The 20,564-nt window shown below is 40.4% G+C and overlaps 4 protein-coding genes across 5 annotated transcripts in view; 1 reads left to right on the top strand and 3 right to left on the bottom strand.

Annotated features, from left to right (window-relative positions):
- LOC128377121 (thyroxine 5-deiodinase-like) overlaps window positions 1-20,564 on the bottom strand; it is a 175,118-nt gene that overhangs the window by 82,898 nt on the left and 71,656 nt on the right. The gene's annotated exons all lie outside the window — the stretch shown is intronic.
- On the bottom strand, window positions 1,061-2,138 carry rps29 (ribosomal protein S29). The gene is made up of 3 exons (XM_053337021.1): window positions 2,021-2,138; window positions 1,478-1,577; window positions 1,061-1,172 (listed from the first exon to the last, which is right to left on the bottom strand). Exons 1-3 carry the CDS (start codon window positions 2,080-2,082, stop codon window positions 1,164-1,166), a joined length of 171 nt encoding a protein of 56 aa, XP_053192996.1. The 5' UTR covers window positions 2,083-2,138; the 3' UTR covers window positions 1,061-1,163.
- On the top strand, window positions 4,123-7,502 carry mgat2 (alpha-1,6-mannosyl-glycoprotein 2-beta-N-acetylglucosaminyltransferase). 2 transcript variants are annotated; one of them, XM_053337018.1, is made up of 2 exons: window positions 4,123-4,315; window positions 5,562-7,502. In XM_053337018.1, exon 2 carries the CDS (start codon window positions 5,814-5,816, stop codon window positions 7,221-7,223), a length of 1,410 nt encoding a protein of 469 aa, XP_053192993.1. In that variant the 5' UTR covers window positions 4,123-4,315; window positions 5,562-5,813; the 3' UTR covers window positions 7,224-7,502. The 2 variants fall into 2 exon arrangements, with proteins under 2 accessions (XP_053192993.1, XP_053192994.1); XM_053337019.1 differs by having other exon boundaries at window positions 4,315-4,372.
- On the bottom strand, window positions 11,759-19,016 carry wdr20b (WD repeat domain 20b). The gene is made up of 4 exons (XM_053337013.1): window positions 18,760-19,016; window positions 15,365-15,547; window positions 13,836-15,263; window positions 11,759-13,553 (listed from the first exon to the last, which is right to left on the bottom strand). Exons 1-4 carry the CDS (start codon window positions 19,006-19,008, stop codon window positions 13,497-13,499), a joined length of 1,917 nt encoding a protein of 638 aa, XP_053192988.1. The 5' UTR covers window positions 19,009-19,016; the 3' UTR covers window positions 11,759-13,496.

Here is a 20,564-nt window from a genome sequence, read left to right on the forward strand (position 1 = left end):
AAAAAAACAATTACAATCCTGGCCAGTGTGGATCTGCATACAATCCCACACGCCAAGGTGACTGGCTGCTGTTTCTGCTGATGTTTTTCAATTTCCAAAGTTTGGTGGCCAAAGTCACAACGCACTAAGCAATTAGCCACGCTACAGGGGACTCATCATCATCTTGTGTATGTTATGAACAGGCCCAATAACTCAGCATGTTGCCAATTATCGGATGTTAGAGGGATATGTCTTTTCATGTGAATGCATGCTGCTGACTTAGAAATTAAATGTTTACAGCTACAAAGAGACATCAGTTGCTCTTTACAGAAGTGTAATTTAAGATGTGCTGCTGCAGGGAGTTATGGCAATACTTAATTTCTTGCTAAATGTATCTGAAATGTCCCTTTATCCAAATAGTGCTAGAACCATATATGGCAACAAAAGATGATTTATAAGGGACAGACAGTTGTGCAGTAAATTCCTTCCTTCACATTAGTTTGGTTATCTTGCATTCCCTTTTAGACATTGTATTGGACTGACAATTGTCATGTTTTGAACATTATGTACAGGAATACCACAAACTTATCTAGTTTTTAGTTGTCAAATATTGAACAGTGGTCTGATGTATTTACTGCATGGCTTGTGCTGTATTTAGTTAGTTAAGTATTTGTATTGTTCAGAACATGATTGTAAAAAGTTCAAGCACAATCCACAGTTTATAACTTCAAAGTGAAGTGGCATCACCAAGTGATATTAGTTATAGTCTACATTTCAAATAGCACATGCCCTATATCTTATAAACTTCCTTTTAATACCACATATGAAACCTTGTGAAAATACTTAACCAGGTGATGGAGTTCAGCAGCCATTATTTGACCATGATCATTATACACACATTCCCATAAAGTATTTTATCCAGAGATTAAAATATGTGCATCATTTCCCAAAATGCTTTTCATGTTTAGATTGTTTTTCACTTCATAGTTTCCATTTCTCATCTTCCCTTCATATCACTGACTAAATCATTACTGTATAATGTGTCAAACAGTACATGAAATGAACACACAAAACATTTAGCTTGGACAAAAAGAACACATTTATTTGCAGTGCTAAATTATCCCATCTTGGCCAGCCTTCCAAAGATCACATGGACCCAATGAGGACAAGTCGGCATAGGACATTTAGTCCAGCTGTGTGAAATAAAAGCAGAAGTATTAGTTATGAGTATTTTAGGTATATGCCATCAACTTTACTGTTCAAACCTACAGACATTCACCAGTATAGTGACATAACATTAAATATCTTACATTAAGTTTAAAGAGAACAATTACTGGTAATTAAAACAATTAAGGAGATACAATTAGCAAAGATGCTAAAGTTGTGTTCTGCACTTCATCCGTTGTGCCGTATCATACACTGTTGACTTAACTTATAGACAACAGACATTTAAGGTTATCACCACTGAAATAAACTGATAATGAATAGTTGATCTTACCTTGACAAAACCGATGTCTTTAGCGTACTGCCTGAAGCACTGGCGGCACATGTTGAGTCCGTATTTACGGATCAGACCGTGTCTGTTCGAGCATACTCGGCTGAGAAAAAAAAAAAAGATGAGGAAGTTAGTTTAGTTTGAGCGTGAAAAAATGAGTTGTGGGTGAAAAGTACACACCCGGCTATCAGAGCATCATTCATCTGTGCAAAACACTACACACTACATTTAACAGCAAGAACATTTCACTTAACATGAAACAGCGCAGTTAAGTGTACTATGACCAACTCCCGAACTCACTATGGACATGCAATCAGCTTCGTGGACATTTAATTTGAGTATTTTTGACTTGAAAACACTGAGCAGCTAATACTGGAGCTAACAGCTAGCAAGGCTCATCCTTCACCGCCATATTAGCTCGGGAGCAGTCTCCATGCGGTGCTGCTTTGGTGCTAAATTACTAAGTCTGAGCCGCCGCGAAACCCTCCAAACGGACCCGCTTTGGCAACATATATCGACAAATGTTACATTTAGAACAGGACTGACCAGGATCGGGATCCCTGTCCGAATTTTCTGGGGTGACTCCAATAGAGCTGCTGGTGGCCCATCTTGTCTCTTTCGCTCGAGCGTCGGAAAGGAAGAAAGAAGGACACGCGTGCGCAAATGAAGCTCTCCGATGCTGTCTTCCGGTTGTGGAGTCAGCGTTTGGCGCCCACTGGTGGCAGGAAAAACAGCAGCATGTGGCGGCACAGCCTCCAGGTGGCGCCATACAGGAAGAGCCCTCCTACTATTGTAAAGTGGGACATCTCCAGTGCATCTCAGGGTTTTTTCACAGCTGCTTTTAGTTTTAGTCTTAGTTTTCAATAACTATTAATCCTGGTGCATCTATCCTTTTTCTACCAAGTGCTAATGATTAGGATTGTTAGGTTCGAAAAATTTATCATTACTGATATTCATATAATAAATAATATAATACATCACCATACAATCTGTGACAACACAACATTATAACTACTGAAAAGACCAAATATGGACATGCACTTTGGCCTTGAATGTTACTGACCAAAGATGGTTTTATTGTATGAATTAAGACATGCAATTCAGCCTTTTCAGTCTCCTGACGAGTGTCCCAGATTCAAGTATGAACTGTCCCACATTAGGGAATGTACATAAGCTATAGGGCGATATCACACAAGGGACACTTTTATATCTGCCATTTCTTTTCCAAGTGTGACATTTGCATTCTCTTTTCTGATATGATTAGAAAAAAACCGTGGGGATTTCAGAATGGTATTAGGAGTGGATACACTGGCTTCATATCAAAATATATTGCTGAACTGCCAAAGAAAATGTATTTAAGGGGAAAAACTACTATTTGAAAATGATAAAGAAAAAGCACACAAATTTTGTTTTTACCAAAAAATGTTTTATCCATCTATCTATCTATCTATCTATCTAGCTATCTAGCTATCTAGCTATCTATCCATCATCTATCTATCTATCTATCTATCTATCTATCTATCTATCTATCCATCCATCTATCTATCCATCATCTATCTATCTATCTATCTATCTATCTATCTATCTAAAGCTGTAATGCAGTCATCACCAACTATTCATATACAGAGTGCTGAGATGAGAAAAAAGTGACGTTACTTTACATAGGTGGTTATGCACAGTACATACAGCCTTTTCAAATACACAGTAATGAATGTATCACACATTTTGCATTTCAAACTAGAATAAATATAAAATATATATTCCCTCTCTTATACAATACAACACTCTAAGGACAAAAGGGTGATTCATGACTCATCCAAATATGAAAGCACCAAATTAAGTTAAATGCCAGTGCGGTGCAAAAATAAGTTTATTCTTGTTTTTTTGACATTCTTCTGAAAATGTGAGATTCAATGTTCCTTAAATGAAGCTGATTAGCTGGGTTGTTTTTTTTTAACTAACAACAGGAGCAGTGTGTGGGAAGGGTATGTTGTGGGCATAACCATGAATATAGCCTTTCTTACACACACACACACACACACACACACACACACACACACACACACACACACACACACACACATATCAGACTATGGTCACTTTTGGGGACATTACAGAGACTTACATTCATTTTCTGGACTGGAAACTAACCCAAACCTTAACCCTAACCATCACCACTACTTTCCTAAGCCTAACCATTACCCCAACCTTAACAACTGCCCCTAAAAATCAGCCTTTTCCTAGATGTGAACACAGCTATTGTCTCTTATCTGTCCCCAAAAGTAGCCTATGACAGTACTTACACACATATTAGACCACTGTCACTTTTGGAGACATTACACTTCCACTAATTTCTTGGAGACTCATGCCAACCCTAACCATCACCATCACTTTCCTTAACTATTACCCTAACCTTAACCACTTCCCCCAAAAATAAACCTTTTTCCTAATTGGGGGCCCAGCTTTTGTCTCTTATCTGTCCCCAAAAGTAGCCTATGACAGAACACACACACATATTTCTATTTCAATGTAAAGCCTTGTTATGAACTTATACTTAAAGGTATAGTAAATATCTCCATCTTGGCCTATCATGATGAACAGGAGGAGGGCCTGACAGCAGCAGGGATATTTAAGGTGCCTCGGGTGCCCCCCGCTGGACCGATGCATTGTGGGACAGCGGCAGGCAGCGGTTCCGTATTTGGGTTTTTCTTTTTTTTTCTTTTTTTTTTTTTGGTACAGATAGTTGTCTCCATGCAGCCTGCTAGAAGGTATGGAGGAAAACGGGACGCCACCGTATTGAGAGCTCTCGTCGGGAAGACTGCACGGCCGCTCCGGTTTTAGGTGAGTGCTGCTTAACATGGTCGCTGTGTTTTCGCAATGGACGCTGTTGTTGACGAGGTGTTTTTTCTTCTTCTTCTTCTTGCTCTGCTTGTTAAGTTGCTAGTTAGCCGAGGCGTTGCTAACTTAACTGCTAGCATTGTCACGGATGTTTTGCTTTTTCATTTAAGCTGTTGTTTTCAGTCGCCGTTGCGTAGTCGTTTTAATCGCTATTATTATCAGTGGGTGAAAATAACGGTGACTGTATCTCATGCTAAACATCATTAAAGCTGCTGCTACTGGCTGTATATGTATTCGTGTGTGTGGCTGACAGCGGCCAGTTCAGGACAGAAAAAAACTAACAATGGTAAGCTTCAAGCGAAAATAGAGTATATTTGCACGAGTAGAGACACATTAGCGAAATGAATTGTGTCTAGGTTAGGTTAAAATGCAGTTTTTAAGTCGTCAGTAGCTTCTCTGATCTGCAGATTTGACTGTTGATCTCGTATGGAAATCATTCAACAAGAAGTAAGCCATGTATAAGGACATGCACAGTGAAAATGTATGAGATACAAAGCTGTAGGTTGCATAGCTGTGTCAGCAAAATCGACTATGAACGACTATAACTCAAATACTGTCACCTCTATGTTGACTTTTTTTTTGTGTTGATTTTTAGTATCACTGACTGATCAGACTCACATCTAACCCTGCTACACTCAGGGTCTCCTATCTTTTTAAAAACAAAGGATATATAATCAGACAGAGGGCCATTTTAATCAATTTAAAAAAATAAAAGCCTAGATCAATAATCAATACTGACAATATAAGCAGAAGCCCAGAGTGAAGCATATATATTTCAGCAGAAATATATGAGCAGGCTGCAATTAATTCAACTTCATCTCTCAGCCTTCATCAGTGAATGGAGAGCACTCAGTTTTCATGGCGTTCAGTTGTCATCATGTGACCTACATAAAGTATGGGCCTCTGTATTGCACTAATAAGTGGACGTCAAGTCAAGAAAAATTGCTTTTCCTGAGGTTAAGAATGAGCGTTCACTCTTGTGTTTAGGTTTTTGATTTGTATGTTTTGTCTTATGAATGCATCTCATTGGCTTTAACAGACTTGGCATATATTTTCCACATTGTGATATATTGCATATTAATATTGTAAAATACCCTTGAGATTATAATAGTGACTTCAGTCATAATACCTAGCTGTACCTCCTGCTGTGATGCATCTAACTGTATGTACTGGTTTATTTTTCATTCAGGTGGTTCATGCACACAGCTTCCCTGCTGCCTCCCAGCAACCGTCATGCCTTATGGAATATTCATCCGCCACCAATGACATTCCAGTGGGATCCATGTTTACAACAACAGTTAATTTTGCCAATAATTAGCCTCATAGCAGCTTCTTTTTAGTCAGGCTTGCTCCCTGTGCAAAGCACACCATCACAATTGCAAACCTGTGCTTTCATTTTCTCTGCAATCTCTCCCTTTTGCGAGAGGCTGACCCCCCTATCATGAGATTCCGAATCTACAAGAGGAAGGTGGTGATACTGACTCTGGTGGTTGTCATCTGTGGCCTAGCTTTCTGGAGCAGTGGAAGGCAGAAGAAAAACGACAGTGGAGCATTCCCCAAGGAAGTGGAGACAGTGAAGAGAAGCAGCAGCATTAGTAGTAGCAGCAGTAGTAGCATCAATAACCATATCCAGATGCAAATCACACCTGCTGTCAGCCGGGCACCTCCTCCACCTCCAGTTATACAAGCAAATGAAACGCACCCCGAAAAACTAAAGGATAAAGAGAAAGTACCCAAACCAGATGTAGACAACACTACTTTAGTCTACCGTGGTATTGTCTTCCAGCTTAACTTTGATCAGACAATAAGAAACGAAGAGAAGTTTAAGGCAGTACGACAGAAGGATGATTTAGTTGTTGTAGTTCAGGTCCATAACAGACCAGACTACCTTAAACTGTTAGTGGACAGTTTGCGGAAGGTTAGAGGTGTAGAAAGCATACTGCTGATATTCAGCCATGACTACTGGTCTCCTGAGATTAATAAAGTAGTGGCCTCTGTTGACTTCTGTCAGGTACTTCAGATTTTCTTCCCTTTCAGCATCCAGCTGTACCCCCAGGAGTTCCCCGGACATGACCCCAAGGACTGCCCCAGAGACATTCCCAAAAAAGACGCCTTAAAGCTGGGATGCATCAACGCAGAATACCCTGACTCATTCGGCCACTACCGTGAGGCCAAGTTCTCCCAGACCAAGCACCACTGGTGGTGGAAGTTGCACTTTGTATGGGACAGAGTTCGAGTCCTGAAGGACCATAAGGGCCTGGTCCTGCTGATAGAGGAGGACCACTTCTTGTCTCCGGACTTTATCCATCTCTTAAAGCTGATGTCGGCTCTCAAAAGGGAGCAGTGCTCTGACTGTGACATCCTATCGCTGGGTAGCTACAGTCACATTGGCTACTCCAGCAAAGCAAACAAAGTGGAGGTAAAGGCCTGGAAGTCCACTGAACACAATATGGGGATGGCTCTGAGTCGAGAGACGTATCACAAGCTCATCCAATGCACCGACACGTTTTGCACTTATGACGACTACAACTGGGACTGGTCCTTACAGCACCTGACCGTGTCCTGCCTGCCCTCTTACTGGAAGGTCATGGTGAGTGAGGCACCACGCATTTTCCATGCCGGGGACTGTGGCATGCACCACAAGAAGGTTTCTTGCATGCCGATAAGCCAGAAAACTAAAATAGAAAACATCCTGCAGAGCAGTGGGAACCAGCTGTTCCCAAAGAACCTCCTGATTGCTAAGAGACTGCCAGCCAATGGGGCCGGAGGTGTGGCCCCACATGTGAAAAATGGAGGCTGGGGAGATATCAGGGACCATGAACTCTGCAAGAGTTATGTTCGATTACAGTGACCTTAATTGCTACCATTATATATTATTGTCTTTTATGCATCCTCTATAAAGAAAAAAGCCTTTTAAAAGTAAGTCTTTATGAACTATTCTTCGTATTGCCTGTTTTCTTGAACTGTTCCAAATAAAGACGAATGTTGGATTTTTGGCTTCTTTAACACAAATATATGTCTTTTACATTGAATTTATTTAAGTGATTCTTTGCAAGTCTATTTTGTTTTGTAAGATGTAATTAACAAAAATATACTAAACAATATATTGTTGTGTTTTCTCTCACAAGGCTCACATTAAAGCATATCTGATTCATTCGAGTTGCCAAAAATGGAGAACATCTCTAAATAGTGGTAAATTGGGAAGAGCAGGCAAGTTATCTTTGGGGCAGTCAAATCTGGTGAATCTGTGGATTTAGCATTCCCACTGTGCATGCATAATTAATTTGAAGATATTTATATCTCACAAATTTGCTGAGATCAAAGGAGATCCTTTGAGAGACACCTTGTTCCATTTAAATAATCTCTAACTTAGTTTATCTTCAACAGGTTTCTAGAGACCACAGAGGTGTCTCATTAATCGTTTGACTGCAGAAACAATGTTACTTAAGGTACACAGCACTGGTCAATGTATAGCCAGTGCAGGTTGCTCATTTTATTGTGTTGCAGTGCATCACTGTCTAGCTTAATGTAGAATAAGGTGATTCAGGCCACTGTATCTTTGTGCAGAGATGTTGATTTCACAGATAAATGCACACGATGCACCTGGAGAGATCCCAAGACACTGGTACAACTTTCTCATTCCTGTTGTAGCTATTGAAGATGCATTTACATTTTAAGTGCTTAGACCACAGCTCAGTATCGATGGTTTCCGTTGAGGACCCAGCTTGGTGGCTTCTCTGAGGCTGCATTGATTTCCCCCTTCCCCCCTCGGCAATGTTTAACAATCAGTTCTGCACACTGTTCAAAATCTGGAATAACTGCTGCAAACTTATCGCTGACTGGACTTTCTGTACAGTTCATATAAAATACAGACTCTGCTGGAGGCTTTTCAGAGTCCCCACTCTCAACATAAAATTCCCAAACACTATGAATTATATATATGAAATGCTTAATGTAACGCATAGTTGTTCACTAGGACAACTTCACTGATGGTCAGACAAAGCTTCCTTTGTGACAAACATCTGCTCTTAAGCCAGTTTTATTTCCTATGTGTGAACTTTAATACCTAATTCAGTGCGTGAAGACATTTGACTATGGGCTGCTGTGCTGAGTTCATGTGACTGTCAAATTGTGTAGCTGCTCCCGTGGTACAGGCCCAATAATTGGGCCTGCTCCTCAAGGGATACACGGCTTAGAATAGAATTGAGAATAGGAGGAAGTAGCACTGTGCTCCTGATTCTTGGTGACTAATGGTTAACTGATGCCAAGGCCTTTGAACATGTGCTGTACTGTTTCCACTGAAAGCTCCCCATTTAGTTTCATAGTTGAAGGCAAGAGTGAATATGAAAACCACACTTGCACCACATAGCAGCAAAACAGACTGATGAAACAAATTTTAAGCATAAAATCACAAATAAGATATAAGAGCAATAATTTCAATATAAGATAAAGTGAACGTAAGAGCTATCTAAACCCATGAGCAAGATGAATAGATAAGCTACTGTCATAATTTAAATGTTATAATTGGAATTGTGTTTTGCCTTGAGGTAGCCACAGGCCTTATCATTCCTCCGAATTAATTATTGTTAGAGTAGAAAATGTTGATTTTTTTCTTCCTATTCACCTCTTTACCTCAAGTGCAGAACAACATAATTGGAGCAGGCAGTAAAAAAAAAGTTTATATGGCGTAAATCCTGCAGCTTGACTTGACAGTGACAAGATGGGTATTAAATTAGAAGATTTGAAATTCTCAGACCATAATACAATAATTACATGAGGAAGTTAAACATGAATGTCATAATCACCTCTTTAAGGTTTGGCTAGAGGTTTTGACATCTCATATCTAAACAAGTGGACAAAAAACACCTTGGACCTATGCTTCCTAATTTCCAGAAACACAGCCATTCATGTGGAATCTGGGCTCCTACTGCCATTAAAGCCAATTTAAACAAGAGGCTTGGGTTCCAGTGTCATTTACAAGTCTTACATCTATTTTTAAACTTACACATTCATTTTCTCTGTCCATTATCTTAAACTGTCAGGCTTGCAGCTCTGAGAGACTGTATTAATCATTCATAGCCATTGCACACACATATTGGTAGGTAAACAGAGCTCTGGGTCAATATGTGGAGGCATGCAGACAAGAAGGGAATTGCATCAGACGATGATTAAAGCGAGGCCTTACAGAAGCAACAGAATTCTCTCTCCATCTATTGAGCTCCTATCAAGTTGGACCTTTTTTCCCCAAGGGACACAAGATGAATGTGGCTGTTTTCCAAAGCTCTTACCGTATGGGTTTTGATTACCATTCAAATGACTGGGAAGATGAGAGTGGGTAGGACTTGAATGTCATAAAAGAGTGAAAACAACATGAGACCATACATGTTCTAGTCAGTGTGACATATTTTTTTATGTAAGACATCTACTGAGCACTAATCCTATCTGATACCTGCTCAGGGTTAATACAGCATTGATGTGTAAGGCCCAGAGCGGGTTCAGACAGTCAGTCATCGCCCGTCAGCTGGTGAGTCACACAGCCTGACAGGACGATCAGGCCTCTGCAGCCTGCCGATCACACTTCCAACCCCTTCCCTCGCTCTAATGCCACAAGCTGCTGGTTTAATGGCTGTGACTGCTCGTGTTTCTTCTAAAAGTGACTCATAAATTATGGAGGTGCGGTTTTATTCATCACTTGAAATATAATATATATGTGCAGTAGTAGAATGTAGTATGAGAATGTAAAAAGTCAGAGGGACAACAGGATATACATGTATAGTAACAGGATATACATGTATAGTTTTCCCCATTTGATTAAGTGATTGCTTTTAACATGTGTTGGTCATCTTAATGGTTATGAAGAATAGTACAGTTCTCATTTGTCTGACCAACACTGCCCTCTACTGTCTAGCTGTAATCCAAACGATAATTAGACTTCATATACAGAATGGCATATCCATGTGACACTTGGGAGTTAAAAATTGAGACCAAGACTTTATATAAGTTCAAATGGGCCTCATTTATAATGTTATTCTCCTTTAACAATGAAAATACATTCCTAGATTGGATTTAGAATATACAGTTTTCCATTAAGGATGTAAAAATAAACTAAATCGACACTAAAAAATGATTGTATTTTAAAAGCTCCTAATGGCCCTGCACACCAGTGGTCCTTGTCCACGTATTGCCTGTTCAGATCTGCTCACAAGACTGTGTAAATGTTGATTTTGCTACATAAGCCCTTTTCACAACAGACATTTGCATTTGACATAATAGGAAAAGCACAAAAAGCACAGGTGTTACTAATGATAAACATTGAAGATGACTCTCAGCTATTCAAGAGTCCCAGGAAGCCATGATAGTGACAGGGAGGCAGCATGTTCAATACCACGACTCTTAAAAGTGAAGCAGCTAAATGGTATTCTGCCATCGTTGATTTTATTATTCACACCTTTGCTTTTCCTACTGTGACATGTCAACATGAAAAAAGCCTGTTGATGGCCTCCTTACTCTCCTCATTGGCACTTACACTGTTAATGATTTATTAAATTATATATCAGTTATTGTGTCTGATTAAGACTTCTTATCAGGACTGTGTGAGTTTGAACTTAATGTGCTCCTAACCCTAACCCTTACTTTGTTTCCTTACACCTACTTGTTCATGGTGGGACAAATTACACCTTTTATCTTACACCTTTGCTTTTTATTACTATATGGACTGTGATGATGTCATGTATTTCCCACCATAGCTCCACCTACATTCAGCCAGAGTAGAGGTGATGAATAACTTTGCTAATTAATATTAATGTAGCAAAAATAAATACTAATAAATACATCATGTCAATATTAGTGTTAATTAGTGTCTACTGCATTTACCTCAGTTTACACTTGCCAGGACTAACAATTGATATATAGGCACACAGCCTGTAGTTTCTACTTATTTTACCCTATTGACAATCAAATTGCTTATCATTTGTGTTCACATACTGTGTCATATAAATTAGACTGGACATTAGTCTTATATTTTCTCATGATGTCAGGACATGACCAGGATTAGCAGTGTTCATCTCTCTCTGATTTCATACCAGCATATTATGAGAGAAACAAGTCCCATGTGATCAAATTACAGGTAAAATACGATACCAGTATGCACAAGTGCCACACTTATGTACAACTGCCTGTGGAATGATGAGTCAGTGTTTGGTTGTCTGCTCTGTCAGCGGGAGACCTAATAAATTCATGTTGTGTGCTGACTCAGGCCTCTTGTGAAGCATGAACATATATTCCAAACTGAGACTTAATGATCACACACACATTAGGTAACATGAAGACAAGGATTCATGCGGTGAGTTTATACACTTAATAAGTGACACAGATGAAACGTTATAGTCTGTCAAAGCTGTTTTAATAGGCGTCACATGAAGGAAAAAAGGCTCCCACTGTTAAAATCCTCAGTCTTCCTATATGTGGGCGCTTCAGCAACGCCCTCACTTCAAGCACTTGCACCATCATAAAGTGCTGAAATTATCAGTCGCTAATCAACAGTGTCAGATGTTTGTTCACAAGTTCCGCATCAGTTCAGTAATTATTACTCACAATAACAGGAGTCAAGAGATTTCAGCCCCATCTGCAGAACATGGTTGTCAGTCTTGTTTGTTAGTTAAAGTGAATTCACATACATGTTGATGGATGGGACTAGTGCTAACAGGTGAGGAGGAAGAAGAAGAGGAAAAGAGGAGGGGGGAGGGGGGGGGACTATGCCAGCGTTAGTCTTCCTGTGGTTTACCTGAGCTCGGAGTGATGGCTGAATTAGACCGCTGCGTCTTGCGCCTACCTGCCTATGTATGTAAAGGAATCTGCAGCGGCAGGCTAGCTAGCATTCAGCACTACCTGTTAGATAGAGGATTTCATAGACATCTCCTATACCAAACATTTCATTAATAAAAATACACCTGAATTCTCTTTATGTACAACAGAAAAACATCTTCACCTGCATATTCAAGGTTCGTTTTAATATTAGGTATAGATTTTCTGTATTAGAAATATCTCTATTTTCTGAAATGAGGATCTTTGAACTAATGTAATGATCATTTCACCCATAAATCATTGAAGTACAATATTTACATATAATACAGAGCCCATTTAATCTGAAACAATATTAAAATAAATGTTCAATAGATACAAAGGTTTTTAATTCTATTTATAGTTCAACCTTGTCAAGGAGTCCTTACACACTCCAAAAATGTAAAGCCATTCTCCTCTAACAAACTATTAAGTGCAAACGATTTTTTTCCATATAAAAAACTATGATTGCAGCATCCAGCGTTGAGACGGAGGGCAACAAAACGCCGTATGCCCAAGTGCTTCCGAAGCTGTCTTCAAAATATTTTTCTTGTGTTCCACCATCATGAACTCAAAATGAGAGAAAAAAAACAAGAATGGAAGAAAAACTAAATCTGTGCAAATACACTTTAAGTGTGATTAAAATCTTTGTAAAGGAAGTAAAAAAGCAGTCTCCCTTGAACAGGTGTTGGAGATTGTGGCTGCATGAGGGATCGCCCAGGAGGTAAAAAATGAAAGAGACTTGGCATAAGGGGGATATGCTGTTGTTTCAAAATAATCCCTCATCTTATTCCCTTTGTTGGTGAATACATTAAATAAGAAACATAATAGGAAAAACATCCGAATTAAACCTGCACAGAAGGTTAAGTAGAGGCTGTGTCTAGTCTTTGAAGATCTACAGGCACAAAGGATTGGATTATAGAGTTTATTATTTTCAGACTAGACGTGACTTGATATGACCACAGATGGAACAATAAGCCAGTCAACCCTTTCCCATAAACCTCCTGGACGATATAAAGCTTGCCCCTCTTACTTCCAATAGCACCCTTTTCACCCCGAGACAAAAGGGGTCGAGTTTCTAACCCTGGTTTGGCCAACATCAGTAATCTGAACACGAGCAGTAACACAAAGAGAGCATCTGGGTGGTACTAGTGATGAGAATGAAGGTGACGCTGGAGGTCATGTGGTGTGTGTGACAGTGTGTGATGAAGCGCTGCAGGGCCTCGGCCTCGGTCTTCCCCGCCTCTGTTGCATGGAGCTGTCATTAGCAGCACCTGCACTGGGGCTATACTACTGTTCCACTGGGGGAGTTGGCTGGGTTGTTTTGAGATGATAGCAATCCCTGTGGAGAGACAGATAACACACATTGATAACAAACAACAGTATATCTTGAGCGTACTCAAACAGGCAGAATAATGACGCCTTTGGAAGTTTACTGTTGGAGGAAATGTGCTATTAACCGTGAAAATGTTGACGGTTTAGAAAAAATCATGAAATAACCAAAACCTTCGGCTGCACGCGGTGGAATTAACAGCTTATGAATACAGCATGAAAAGCCTGTTACTGGAAACAATGTGAGTTAGAGGTGTCACATGACAGTATCCTCGGGAGGCCTGTCACTCACCACTTTCCCGGGCCTAGCCCATGTGCAAACGAAACCCTCCTGACAGGCTGTTACCAGACAGTCCTCAAGGAAGATTAACACAGTGAGTCTCTCGTGGGCGATCTTCTTGCACACCAGCGGCTCGAGCAGCGGCACGTCCTCCATGCGCGGGCAAAGCATAGTGCCCAGAGTCTTTGCTGCGTCAGTTTTTGCAGTCCGTGATGAGCTCAGCTGGTTGAGCTTGTCACTGCTCTTGCTGCTGATGTGACCCATGCTGTGGTTTCTCTTATGGTCCTTCTCGTGGCGCTCCTTGCGCGAGTCGTGTAACGACAGCGTTGCAAACTTGCTGACGCCAGTGGCAATGAAAGCACTGTCGATGATGCTGTTGCCCTTGGTGCTGCTGCTGTTGCTGCTGACTGTGTGACTGTTGGGGGTGCTGCCCCCCGCTGGGTTGGAGGAGTGTGGCAAGCTGTTGGACCGAGGCAGGGTGCTTGGGAGGGAGTTAGCTGGGTTGCCACTGGTGCTACTATTGCTCACACTGTCCTTACCATTGGTGCCACTAGGATTAGTGGTGGTGGTGGTGGTAGTGGTGGTGGAGGTGGAAGTGGCTACAGTAGTAGTCGTAGTAGTTTGTCCAGTGGCTGGAGGGCTTGTGGCACTCATAACATTAGTGTGAGTCCTAGTACGGGACAAAGGAAGGTGAGGGAAGAGTATGTCCTCAGTAAGGTCCCACAGACACAGCTGAGTATCCTGGCCCACTGAGCCAAATCGGTAGGTCACACTAACAGGCCTGCTGTCTGTAGAGTTTCTCTTAGAAAGCCGAGAATGAGCGCTGTTAGCTCTGTCTCTGCCCGCACCAAAGTGAATCTGCTCATGGAACTCCTCATCACTACCACTGAACTCAGCCGGGGGGTCACCGTCTTCTACACTGGTGGTGCAGTGGTCAAATGCCACCACGCTAACCCAAGACTTGTGACCGTGCCCCCGTGCGATCACCCTGCAGTCTGAAAACGACCACACAGTCACTAGGTCGTCCTCCCCTCCTGCCACGATATACCGTCCATCTGGGCTCCAACACACGCACAGTAAGCCACCAAAGTAGCTCTTCATTGTTCCATGGAGCTCTGCAGCATCAAAGCCAAACACCCGAAGGAAGCCATCCTGACTCGCACAAGCCAAAAACTTTCCATCCGGGGAGAAAGCAAACTCGTTGAGTGCCCCTTCACCCACTGTCCACCGCAGTAAGGGGTTGCGGGCTGACTTGCTCTTGCAGGTATGCACAGCATAGTTTTCACCCTGCTTGAGGAGCTGGTAATGAGGTGCCGTGGTGCCACAGGTGTTTTCCACGTTGTACAAATACATGCTGCCACTGGAATGAGCCACCAAAAACAGGCTCTCCGAACCAGGAACCCATCGTACGCATGTTACTCGTGACTTGTCTATAAGCCTCTGAGGGGGTGAAAGAGGGAAAAAGAGAGAAAAGATAAGTTGTCTTCAGTATATTTTAAGTGGTTTAAATAACAATACATCAGATGCTGACTGAAACCCACCTCTTCATTGAAGAGCTTGCTGGTTTCCTTCTTTATTGGGTCTATGAGCTGCACCTGGCCCGCTGAGAAACCCACCAGCAAGGAGACGCTCTCTGCTGTAGCCGTGATGGGGTTGAAGTCATGACATGTGGGTTGCGTTCCTTTGTATATCCTCTTGTCTATGGGCTTACTAAGATCAGCAGCCTAAAATGATAAGAAATACACACCGATTAGCAAAATGCAGAGGAAGATTGTGTGCCAAATTATTTCCCCTCAAAAGGCCTCTGAACAATGAAAACAAGCCAACAACCCCTAAAACTGGAAAGTGTTTCCTCTGTTTGTTGAATCAGCACAACCATTATTAATTTCAGCCAGTAATTGTATCAGACAAAAATAAAGTGTCAGTACTTTTAAAATCACCTGCAGAGACAAAACACCTCACTTCTGCTATTCTAACAGTAGTTTTTTTAGTATTGGAAGGATTTCTCATACAGGAAAGCTGCCACAGGAATGTATCTATCTTTGAGTCTAAGTATATATCATGCCTCAAAAACACCACCAGGCCAGGGGGAAACTTATTCAGCATTAGGAATACCAGAAAGGGTGTCAAACAAACTTTTCGTCTACAGAAAAATACTAAGTTAAAATCTCTCAATGCTTGTTAGCGGCAGATATATCAAAAGCACAAATGGCTGCTATCCAGTGTTACTGATGCATGACAATTATTCATTCTGACACACGGGAAGTCATTATCCAAAAAGGGGGAGGAAGCCCAACACTGCCAGATTAATGTAGGTAAACTGTAAACTTTTTCTTCCAACAGGTGGTTAGGGTCAGGTGATTTAAACCAATCATGCATGACACTGAACTTTCCATGAAATTAAAATGTGGTGTTAAGTCTGTCAAATAAGCACATGTCACATGCTTATGGTAAATATACATTTTGAGGGGAAATACTTTGGCCCACAATCTTCCTCTGCATTTTGCTAATCAGTGTGTAGTTTGTGAACTGTCACAGAATGAATGAGTGCAGTCAGTCATGATGACCACCATTCTGTATAACTCTATTACTGCTAGTTAACTCCCCAATTCAACCCTATTCATCACTAAAAACTGGGTTTAATTACTTTAAATAAAAAGGAGACAAATGTACAACAATCCTAACTAAAACTATATTCACTCTAAAATAATAATGACAATATAGGACTGAAGAACAAAGTTGCTAACAAGGCAGGAATGCATCTGGCACTGGGTCAGTGCTTATTTGTTATTTGTGACAGATTTATGCTTTATTGTTCTAAATCTTTTGTGGTCTATTTGAGTGCATGAAAGGACGCATAGAGAAAGCTTATTGAATGCAACTATGGAGATGTCAGTAAGCCGGACGGCTCTTAATGAAATTAAGATGTTTGGCGGACTTTGTCATGTCCAGTACCACAATGTTGCCCTATTGGCTACCACAAGAGACAACAATCTAAAGAGGGATAAATATTAACAACACAAAACCTGCCGGGGTGTAGATCTTCTCTGTACACTTTTGCGAGAGATGGGTGGCATATTTCCAGCCAAGTTTGATGAAACTCTACACAATTATTTCAAACATAGGCTAAGTCTAGACTACTGGCTCTATGTATGACAGTTACATTTTAAAGATCCACTCAGCAGGGGAACTCTAATGTCAGAATTGGAGCCAATTAAAATATATCTATGGAGGAGACAAGCAGACTCAATAGTTATTTAGTGTTCCTTCGCCTACTGAGATAAGAAGGCAGACCTGAGCCACCCACTATTGTGGCCAACCTGTGGTCTAATCACCATCAACCAGCATGACTTCTACAACTCCTTTAATGGTGATCTTACTTTCATCAAACAGATAACAGCTTAACGGTTTTCTCTGCCATGCTACTCAAGCTGCGATTTAGCCTTAGATGTTAATGACCACGCTCACTCGTACTTTGACTTCAAGTGTACTTCAAGATGTGGACATTTTCCCCTCATGCACTTTGTCAGCTGACCACTTACTTATTGCAAAGGGAGGAGAAGCAAAAGAGGCCACAGTCACAGTGAGCTTGTTAGATCAGGGGCTGCAGTCAACAGGCACTTGTTATTACAATTAGAGCAAATCTCCAACACATCACCTCTATGCTATACTGTTACTGCCGTGATGTGTTTAGGGTTGTACATAGTACGTCATTTAACAGATAACCGTATGTAAAATCTACATATGAGGGTGACAATTTAAAAAAAAAACTACTCTGACCTAAGAACACATGCTTAAGTCTTTCACTTTTACCTCCTAATACATAATTTAATCAAGTATTAAACATTTCTGCTCTTATTCTTCAACTATCAGGGCTCTACTTCACTCCAGATGAAAATACATTTCTAATGGGGACAGATTTTTGTTTTATTATAATTAGATTTTATTATAATTAAGTTTAGATTATATAAATATGTTATAGATATGCTATACAGGAAGGCATCATTTAATTCTATTGATACCATGACAATCAAACTGAGTATTAAACAAATACTGAAATTCACAAACAAAAAGTCACTATCAGGAATTAAAAAATCAAATGCTGTGTTTATAATGTGTTTGGCTGATTTGAATCGTTGTCTACACTTCTTCCTATGCTTTCTACTCTCCTGTGAGCTTGTGAGAGACCACCCAGTCCACTTTAGGAAATAACAATCTACTCCTCTTTTGATTGCATATTCTGTAGCTGCCTCAGGAACAACTCCATCATCAGCATGATCACCCCTGCCAGTCACCATCCCTGCTAAAAACAAGACCAAACCTTGGCCTACTGCAATGACATCATCATCATCATCATCATCATAGTGAGCAACTAAACAGTGCTATCACATTGCATCACATCTAAAGACCCCTGACAGTGGAGTGCACACATCATTGCATCACGATGTACCAAAAACAAATCACTTTGAGGCACATTGGCGACGTGAACAATTGTTTCATAAAAAGAGACAGTGTTGCTCTCAACTTTTTAACATCATGTCTTTACGACGCGAAGAAGATAAACAAAACACATCAATGAGACATAACATGACAAGCCATTTCTCAGGTTATACAATTCAACTGGGAAAAATCTGATGTCGCTGACTGACAACTCAAGCAAAAACCGAGATGCTAAGCAGACTTTTAACCGCACATTTCACGTTTCACCAAGGCTAAAAAAAACAAACCAAAAAAAAAACACTGTGGCGATGTTAGCTGAGAATGCTAATTAGCTCCTAACTTAGCTCGGTCTGCTACATGGCCTTGTCTTGACAATCTGCGCACTTCAATGACAGACGCCGGGAGAGTTGACAGCCGGGTTGCGACACGTTTTAAAGACGCCAAACCGAGCACCTCGTCAGTGCGGGCTTGGCAGCTGCAGCCTGTATTTGTTTACCTTCCTCACGCCTTTGTAGATATAAAAGTAGAGCTCCCGGCCCACATTGAAGCAGATCCTGTCGCCGTTGCCGGACTGGTCGTTTACATTGACGAAGGAGACCTTGACGGGGTTGGAGCCCTGTGAGTTGAAAGGCACCCTGTTCGGGCGGCTGTATTCGGAGTGAGTGAGGAGTTTGTAGACACCTTCCCGTGTGGTGAATTGAGTTTTAATTTCGTTCATCTCCTTCCCTCCTCCCTCCGCCGCCATCTTGGAAATTGGCGTTCATCCTTGTCCGAGCCCCCGGATGTTACTCACTGCGCATGTGTCACGGTCCTGTCTAAATGGTAAGCCTAGATTTGCGAAACTATCGCGATATTTGTACAGAAGTAGTCAATTTAATCTATTACATATTTCCAAATCGTGATCTCACCCTTACCATAAGCATTGGTTTTTGTGCTTAGATTTAACCTTACTGTAATGTTGGCGTTGTCACAGAATAAAATAGCGAGGAAATAATATTTAAAAGCCACTTTCGCAAGTCTGGGGTTACCATTTAGGGAGGACCATGTGTCGCTCCCTGTTGGCGTCCAGAAGTCACGCGTACGGGGAAGTGTAAAGTCATGTGAGACACAACTAGAAATAAACAAAGTATTCAAGTGTAGAAATCTGCTTCAAATATGATGAACGGATTTATATTGTATAATGAATATATCTACAACTTTTCACTATCTGTGTTTAGGTTCTAAAATGAGCTGAAAGAATAATGTGATAACCTATCCTATTGTAATATGTCTATAGCCTAATACAGAGATATAACCAACACAAGAAATGATAATACAATTCAATAGTTACATAATAAATTGTCATGGAGTACTCTCACTTCAGTTTGTTCCCCATCACACGTGATGGTATAAGATAAGAACCATCTCTCCTTTCCAGTTCCACATAAGACTAAAGACATTCATTTAAATATCTGAACTTTTTGTAGGCCTAACTCATTGAAACTGTAGAATATCCTTTTTTCTGTTGTAGATTAACCAGGACCTTTTGGGGGGCTTTTAAATATTGGATAATCTATAATGGTCAGCGTACTTTGATTTTAGCATATGGAAATATAAAATCTGGTCTCTAATTGAAGGACAAAAAAATATAATTTAAGAATAATAATTTAATTATTTTGGCAAAATGTCATTTTAAAAGCTATTCCTATATTTGACACATATCTATATGTGATAACATTTTATTTAAAAAATATATGAAAAAAGCCCTGTACCTGTATGAATACCTTGATTCCTGACTGACCTTTTGGGTTTTTATTTTTTGTTATTTGCTCACTCTGTTTTTGTCTTGTTTTCTTATTTTGTTGAAACGTGCAATCTCCTGAATATATCTTGTGCCTTTTTGATTGTGCAATAAAAAAAATACAATTAAATAAACAGGTCACTATGTGGACAGTTTTCTTTACACAGAGAACATATTCCAGTAATAAACATTTTATCCTTTGTGTGGACACAAATAGCCTACTGAAAAACACTAGTTGTTATAATACCCTCTTTGTAGAGTTATTTTGTCCCATCAGTGGAGATGGTTGTTACTGGGGGTGGATAGGGTGCAGATGGGGTAAAATAAATTGTCTGCAGTTGTGGTCATATAGCATGATGTACTACAGCCCTTTGTGAGATACTTAAGTGACTTGTTATGCATCCACCTGTGGATATGTAAAAAAAAAATTATTTTAGTAGATTTCAGTTAAATAACTCAAACCTACTGGGACACAATATTTAAAAAAACATAGACATAGTCACAGACAGGACCAACACTGA

This window comes from Scomber japonicus, chromosome 17, assembly GCF_027409825.1.
Source record: "Scomber japonicus isolate fScoJap1 chromosome 17, fScoJap1.pri, whole genome shotgun sequence".
Classification (NCBI taxonomy): Eukaryota; Metazoa; Chordata; class Actinopteri; order Scombriformes; family Scombridae; genus Scomber; species Scomber japonicus.